The sequence below is a fragment of the Mandrillus leucophaeus genome, unplaced genomic scaffold (genome assembly GCF_000951045.1).
Source record: "Mandrillus leucophaeus isolate KB7577 unplaced genomic scaffold, Mleu.le_1.0 Scaffold462, whole genome shotgun sequence".
NCBI lineage: Eukaryota > Metazoa > Chordata > Mammalia > Primates > Cercopithecidae > Mandrillus > Mandrillus leucophaeus.
In genome coordinates, this window is record NW_012104943.1 from 1,030,519 (window position 1) to 1,038,448 (window position 7,930).

The 7,930-nt window shown below is 40.5% G+C and overlaps 2 protein-coding genes across 7 annotated transcripts in view; one reads left to right on the plus strand and one right to left on the minus strand.

Moving 5' to 3' along the window:
* Positions 1–4,899, minus strand: part of OFD1 (oral-facial-digital syndrome 1) — a 34,471-nt gene extending 29,572 nt beyond the window's left edge. For 2 of the 4 annotated variants that reach the window (XM_011994832.1, XM_011994829.1), the window contains exons 1-5: positions 4,529–4,898; positions 4,260–4,358; positions 2,930–3,130; positions 736–804; positions 618–648 (exon numbers count right to left, since the gene is read on the minus strand). In XM_011994832.1, the coding sequence (XP_011850222.1) occupies positions 618–648; positions 736–804; positions 2,930–3,130; positions 4,260–4,358; positions 4,529–4,540 (412 nt within the window). In that variant the 5' untranslated portion in view covers positions 4,541–4,898. Of the gene's footprint in view, positions 1–617; positions 649–735; positions 805–2,929; positions 3,131–4,259; positions 4,359–4,528 lie in introns of all 4 variants that reach the window. The other 2 variants (XM_011994830.1, XM_011994833.1) reach the window with 2 other exon arrangements.
* Positions 4,900–5,011: 112 nt separating this feature from the next.
* TRAPPC2 (trafficking protein particle complex 2) overlaps positions 5,012–7,930 on the plus strand; it is a 19,413-nt gene continuing 16,494 nt past the window's right edge. Inside the window, exons 1-2 of one of the 3 annotated variants that reach the window (XM_011994835.1) lie at positions 5,012–5,110; positions 5,445–5,586. Coding sequence is in view for 1 of the 3 variants with exons in the window: in XM_011994834.1 (XP_011850224.1) it covers positions 5,498–5,580 (83 nt within the window). In the remaining 2 variants the exon portion in view is untranslated. The remainder of the gene's footprint in view (positions 5,111–5,444; positions 5,587–7,930) is intronic. The other 2 variants (XM_011994834.1, XM_011994836.1) reach the window with 2 other exon arrangements.

Here is a 7,930-nt window from a genome sequence, read left to right on the forward strand (position 1 = left end):
CTGAGTAGCTGTGATTACAACCATGTGCCACCACACGTGGCTAATTTTTTTGTATTTTTAGTAGAAACAGGGTTTCTCCAGGTTGGTCAGGCTGGTCTCAAACTCCCGACCTCAGGTGATCCACCTGCCTCGGCCTCCCAAAGTGCTGGGATTACAGGCGTGAGCAACCGCGCCTGGCCTGTATAAACACTTAAGAACAAAAGACATATAACATATTACTGAATACAACTCTCATTCTTTAAGGAAATATTAATACATCTAATACCCTATCAATTATACTTGAGAGGGATACCTAGTATACAAAGACACTTGGCCTAAAAGTTACTAGTTTTTTGAGGTTTTTTTTTTTTTTCCTGCCAAAATGTTCCCAACAGTGGGTATTTTTACAAACAGTATCTTTCAGCCTGTCTGTAGGGCCTTTGATACTGTCTGCAGTTTTCTTATTTGAATATTTAAGTTATTACAAAAATGGAAATATAGGGGAAATGACCTGCAGAAATCAAATAATTTAAATCAAATTAAATTTTACTCTTCTCCTTAAAAGTTAGCTTAATTCTCTTAGAGGAAAAAGTACATAGAAAAATGTTGCTGTTCTCTACAAAGATGACGGCTCCTACCTTTTTGATTTTCTTTATCAGATCCTGAAACCTGTTAAAAGAAAATATTTTACTTTTATTCAGCTATTCAGTTATAATTAACAAACCAAAGTAGATTATAGAAACTGAGCCATCGTACCAGTGATTTGTAGAGACTGGAAGTAGGGTTGATTTTAATGAGTTGTAATAGATCCTGCATAGTAAATACCTTAAGAAAAAAAAAAGGTTACTAATTAGACATATTGTTATATCAGTGTTTAAATGATAAATTAGGATGTTTCTGAATATGAAATTAAGAAACATCCTTCAGATTAAATAAGATTATAACTATGCTAATAAAGCAAACTTAAAGCTCTTTCTTACAGTTAAATAACTTACTATAAACATATCAAGGTCAAAAGGACAAAATATCTTTACCATGTAATTAACTTCTAAGTACTTCACATCAAAGATGATATGTCTAACAGAAATGTTTAATGCCTTACAGATGACACTGAAATATCCAATGAATACATGACTGAGTTCCTGGGTCATTCAATTACAATTTTTTAAAAAGTATTCATTGTTTAAAAATGTAAATAAATTTTTACTGTCCTTAAAACCATAATTATACTTAAAATATTGTTAAACAGACATTTTTGGTAGCTATTAAAATATATTTCTACTACAGTATATACCATTCACTATGTCTGCTCTGAGAACACTGATATTTGTTTTCAACTGGTTTTCCTTTAAAGAAAATATTCCGCATGGGCATTTTACATTAGTAGAAACTGTTAAGTTGTATGAACGAGATTAATTCCTGCTATATAATTATGTAATTGACTATTATACAATAAGTAAAAGTATAAAGTGATTAGAAAGTTAGAGAATGATGTATCAAAAATGAATTCCAGGCCAGGCACGACGGCTCACACTTGTAATCCCGCCTCTTTAGGAGGTTAGGCAGATCACCTGGGGTCAGGATTTGAGCCCAGCCTGGCCAACATGGTGAAACGCCGTCTCTACTAAAAATACAAGAGTTAGCCAGGTGTGGTGGCAGGTGCCTGTAATCCTAGCTACTTGGGAAGCTTGAACCCGGGAGGCAGAAGTTGCAGTGAGCCAAGATTGCACCATTGCACTCTAGCCTGGGTGACAGAACAAGACTCTGTCTCAAATAAATAAATAAATAAATTCCTAATATCAATAAATAAAATTTGGTTGCTTATGAAGAAATGCAAATTACTTAAGTTTTCACTCAAATACTGTATTTCTTGTGTCATTAAAACTTTGGAATATGAAACTTTTGGATAATTACAGAAAACACAAAGAAAGCAAAAACATATGAACAACAACAAGAGTGAAATTTATTTTATTTTTGACACAGTCTCGTCCTATCACCCAGGCTGGAGTGCAGTGGCATGATCTCGGCTCACTGCAACCTTCGCCGTAAACTATGGTCTTTGGATGATAATGACATGTCAGGGTAGGCTTATAGATTGTAGCAAATGTACCACCTTGATGCAAGATGTTGACAGTGAGGGAGGCTGTGAGTGCGTAGGGGCAGCAGGCATATGGGAATTCTCTGTACTTCCCACTTAACTTTGCTGTGAACCCAAACCTGCTCTGAAAAAATAAAGTCTATTAAAAAAAAAACAAAACACGCACATATCCACAGGGAAAGTCTGCTGTAACTGCCTTTAAAATAATAAAGTAGTACTAATGTTCAACAGTAATGGTGAAGAAATATAGTTAAAATAATTAGAATAGTAGTAAAAAATAAAACAGGTCTTTTTAATATTTGAGAACTTTACAGATTTTTTAAATTACATATTTCTCACTTATCTAATTACAAAGAAGAGAAACATCTGAAGAAACTAGTGCAGGAAAAAAGAGCTCATGTTAGAGATCTAGATTTACCACCCTGTATTGCCACTTAAAAGTTACTTGAGCTTGGGCAAACTGATTCACCTCTCCAGCGTCTGGTTCCTCATCTGTAACACACAAAACATCTCCAGTGTGCCTATCACAGTGCCAAGCTTACAGTAGGCATTCAGCAGATTGGCAGAATCTTATTAGACAAGATAGAGGATAGATCAATTATAGGTCTGGAACATTTAGAGATTCTATATATCACTATTTTACATGAGACTAAATGAGATACCAAAAAATTAATTTCAAATTTAGTACCCACTTATTATATAACAAATATATTATGTGCAGGTACAACGTGAATTCAAAGAGGAACTAGAAATGGACCTAGTCAAGGAGCACTTAGCTATCATGCAGCACTTTACTGTCAGAGGAAGAACCTGTTAATAAAAAATTCAAAAATAGAAAAGGAAAGACTTTACCTTTTCTTTTGCCAAACCACTTTCTGGAAAGAAAACAGAAAGTGAATATTCATAGCCACATCTTTGTAAGTGATCTGCCACTAGAGAGTTAGAGGCGCCTATTAAGAGGGAGCTCCCTTCTACTGAAATGGACCGAGGTTGCAGTTCTCCACTCAATACAGGGTGCATCAACTCATGAATTAGCTGGTTTCGAAGTTGTGTCTAGTGCAAAATAAAAAAATAAAAAAGAAACAAACACAAGGGAAAGAAATTTCAGCAGGATTGTTTCATTAGAGATATACACAGATGTGTTACATTCATTGGAAACCTTCCTTCTATTTCCATAATGGTTCTAGATCCATGGCCAGAAGTTAGGAACCTTTCCCTGCACACTTTGTCTTACCCCGTGAGACAAGCAGTCCAGTGGGTTCTAGAAAAAGCTTTCTTTCCCCAGCTTCCAAATGAAACGGGTGGTTAGCCAGATCCGCTTGCAGACTCATAACTTCACTTCCCTAGAAGCCCATTTCAGCAGCTTACGATTGGGATATTAAGTATAGGAAAAATTTCTGCCACTTCATCACACCTCTGTGGACTGTTGGAGAATATAACCAAAATATTCAACAACAGGGAACTGCTATATACATTACAAAAATATCCAAAGATAAGCCTGTCGCCACTGAAAATGAAGATTTCAAAAAACCTTTTAAGGAAACAGGGAAATGCTCACCATATAATTTAAATTAAAAAAGGATACATATACAGGATATATCTACGTATTTTAAATGTAAAATATGCTTTTCAAATGCATATTGCAATGAAAACACGCTGAGCTAATCCTACTCCTGGCTGTTAATCCAAATATAAAGTATACTAATAGATATTCGCTGCCCAAATTAAATATTCATACATTTCAATATAGTTTAAAGATGAAATTTTTCATTTCCCAAACTATTAAGCAGTACACTAGTATTTTCTATATGGTGTCAATGTCCTTCATCCAACTGTTTTACAAATCCACTTACTAGTTTAGGAACCTATAAGCCATATTTATAAAACAAGCCTAATCTTACTGTGTTCATTATATAAATATTTCCTCCTATCTTACTGTCAAATTCAATTAATTATTTGAATATGCTCCTTTAAGACTACTCAAACTCAACATTTTCTCAAACGTTTTCAAGAGACTGTAATGTTTCAGGATAGAGAGTTATTCGGGAATATAAAAATGTAATTGACCATTACAATCTATGTATCATACGATTATTAAAACCTAAACCTTGACTGAATTTTAACTACCTGTTACAGGTTACACTTGTAAAAGTTATGACACAGATACGCCTAAATCCGATACCTTGAGTGTGTCCAGTATACCCCGATCCTTAAACGTCTGGTATAGCTTTTTGCGCAGTTCATCTTGACTCAACACATCAGCCACGGGGAGCATGTTGTTCTAGAAGACAAAATGGTTACAGGTTACCTGCGGGGCAGAGGCGTGAACGTCTGAAAACAGACCAGTGGCCTCCGGGGAAGCCATAAGAGGCCTAGCGGGGAAAGGAGTTTTAACGAACACAAACAAGACTTCATTTCCGCCTGTCCCCGAGAAGGGGCAGGTGTGTCTACCTGAGCCATCATCAGGCATCAGCTTCCTCCGAAGCTCGCCTCGCTCGCCCCGCCGCGGCCCGAGTTTAGTGCCCAGCCTGGGCTGTGGGGCCAAGACGAAGGGGAATCCCTGCCCTCAGAGCCCTGCCTCTGTCCCGGGGGTTCGGGAGGAACAAGGGTGCTGAACGTTCTCTGCCTCGCACTCCCAACTAGGTTTTCTAGCAAACACGCGAGCTTCCTTTCTTCACGGTTCTGAGGCATGGGTGAGGACCCAGGCACGACTCAAAGGCGGCTGGAGGGCGGGGGCCCAGAGACTAGGGACTGAAGGCGGCAAGACTTGACCGCTTCACAGCCCATCCCGCAACTTCCGGAGACCTGCTAAGTACAGCCTTCCCTCTCTGAAGAGCTATGGCGCATGCGCTCGGTTGCCCAGCACCGGCCGGAAGCTCCACCTACGTATCGCGAGAGCACATCCCAGGGTATCGCGAGAGCACATCCCAGGGTATCGCGAGAACTGCTTAGGCGTTCTGGCTGTGGATGCGGAGCCGGGGTGTCTTCCGCGGAAACTGACGCTGCGTTTCCGTTGTCGGCCTCCGGCTGCAGGTAGGGAATGGAGCGAGTAGGGGGTGGGTGTTTTGAGTCCCTGGAGGACTTCCTAGCCCCTGCGTGACGCGGATGTTGGTCCTGTACCTCCACCCCTCCCCGGGGTGGCCGGGCCGGACCTGCCAGCCCTCCGCCAGCTCATCCGCGCGGCCCTTCCACCTGCAAACGGCCGCTCTCTCGGGGGCTGTGGTTTCGCGGTTCACGGGGTCATTCAGCTAACCCAGGGTTTCTTAACGGCGGCACTGTTGTCTTTTGGAGCCGGAAGATTCTTTGTTTTGGGAGGCTGCCCTGTGCATTGTAGGTTTAGCTGTATCCTTGCTCTCTATTTTGTCAGTATCACCTTCTCCCCCAAGTGTGACAACCAAAGATGTCTCCAGATATTGCCAGATGTCCTCTTGGAAGCAAGATCGCTCCGGGTTGAGATCCACAGAGCTAAACGTTTTAGAGTACCAACCATTGTGTGCTGTGAGGTAAAGGTGAGCCAGTCCTCATGATGCTTAAATGTAATTAGAAAGAAAAAGAACCAAACCTCTCGGAAGCAATAATGAAAATGTTACGGCCAGAGAATTGAACAAGAACTAAGATGCATTGTAGACTGGATAAAGAGTTTAAATGGCAGGTGGTTGAAGATGGAAGTGATCCAGATCATCTCTGTGGAAAAAGAGTGACTTTATCAGGGCCTTGATGGGTAGGATTCGGGTGGTAAGCAAAAAGGAGAACATCACAGGAAGGGGAAAAATGAGCAAAGGAATCATTAAAAGAAAACAAAAAAGCCACGATCTTCTTGGGGGCAGTGAGGAATCTAGCCTGATTCCAGAGTTGTGTGCTGGGAATATAAGCCTTATACGGTATCTAAGTCCTGTGAGGACAAAATTGGATGTCAGCTTTGTGTACAGCATTGAAGATGAGTACAATGAGTTTTGATCTCTGGCTGTGAAAAACTTAAAGTATTTAAGAGGCAGTAAGAGTGACAGGACTTCATAGGAGGTGGAGAACCTGTAGGTTTTTGTTGGAAACAATTGAAGAGGAGGAGAGGCTTAGTTGGATTTTGAAGGATGGGTAGTAGTTGCAGGCAGAATCAAGGAGAACATGCCAGGCATGAAGAGAGAAATAATAGCAGCTCTGAACTGGATACAGTCAAAGTGAATTTGGGAGAAAAAATAAGTAAACGAGTCAACGCTAGCAGAGGTGGAACAACAGGGCTGAGAAAAGACGTGGAGCAATGTGGGACTGTTTTGAGTACTAGTACATGATCCTGTAGCTGAGATGCATCAAGGCTTTTGAGTGGAATGATGAAAATAGTGTTCTAAAAAGATGTTGATATGTTGTAAATGTTAAGTAGAATCGCTTGTCCACTGGTTAAAAAAAAAAAAATGTTCCTGAAGACCCCCTCACTTCCACCCCCACCTTTGGTCCCACAGTTAAATACATGAATATAATTAGATAAAATGTTCTCGAAAACCTAGCATAACTTCTAAGGGGTGAGAGAATTGCTTATAATAACTAATAGGAAAATGTCACATTAGAGACCTATCAGTAGTATTCCTACTGCCCCTCCTCATGGCAATAGACATATCCCATGCCACACCAGTTTAGTCTCATGACCCCAGGTCTATGGAACAACTGAAACCACTGCTGTCGGGAGCACAGGGCAGTTTTTCTAGCAGCTCTTCTATAGAGGCTGTAAAGAGGCTTGCTACAAAAATGGATGTCTTTGGAACTGGAGTCCATGAGTTTTATGTTGCATTTGCCTGCAACTTAAAATGAGAAGGGACTTCCAAGTTCATTGAGCATCTTGCCACTCTGGCACTGGTGCTGTGCCAGCCACCCCTTAGTTTCTAGTTTCCCAGTGACTTCAAATGAGCAGTCCTGGGCTTGGCCTATGGAACGGTTTGGAATAAGTCTGTGTAGTCCAGGGTCAGCAAATACTTGGCCCTCCTGTAGGCACTGCACTTCCCCAAATTCATAGCAGACATGGATAATTGATCACAGCATTCTTTCCTGCTGACCACACTTAGGCTCAGAATCTTTCTCAGCACCAGTTCCTGGCAGTCACTACCAGTTGATTAGAATTCGCTCATGAAAGGAAACTCATTTGCCATCCCTAGCCAAGTCGCTTTTTCATTAGATAGCTTACTGTATTTAAAGCTAGTACTGTGCTGTACCCCGCTCCCTTTCCACCCCAAAAAGTCTCCCCCGCCCCGTTTAAACATCCTCTTTCCTTCAGTTGCTCTTGTCTGGTTTCCAGAGCATTTCCTAGCCTAGATCCTGCCCTCCCCTCCCCTGTAACACACAGAGTTATTGATCCTTTTACAATATGATTCCCAGAACTGAGTACCTTCCCCAAAGATGATAATATTATTGAAGAGGACATCAGCATTCTCCCCGACCTTGCTCTTAATACCATCTAGAATTGTATTAGCTTTTTTGACAAACCTGTCAGACTTTTGCCTCTTACTGAGCTTGCAGAACTTTTGGGTTGATATAGATGAACTGTTCTTAATCTAGATTTCCCTTGTCCTTTTGTACAGTTAATTTTTAAGCCCAAGTACAAGGCTTTCTTTCTTATCCTCTTAACTTCTATCTTGTTAATTTCACCTAGCTCTCCTAGCCATGGAGATCTTTTTAAATCCTAACTTCTGCCTTCTAATAAGTTAGCTGCCCTTGGTGTTATCTTTGAATGTGATAAGTTATCTTCATTGAAGATATTGATTCAAATACTGAGCTAAACTAGGTTAAGGTCAACCTCAAAGCCTTCCTAGAGACCCTGTGCCATAAATTGACATGGAGCACCCAATGAACGTTCTCCGAGTATTGACA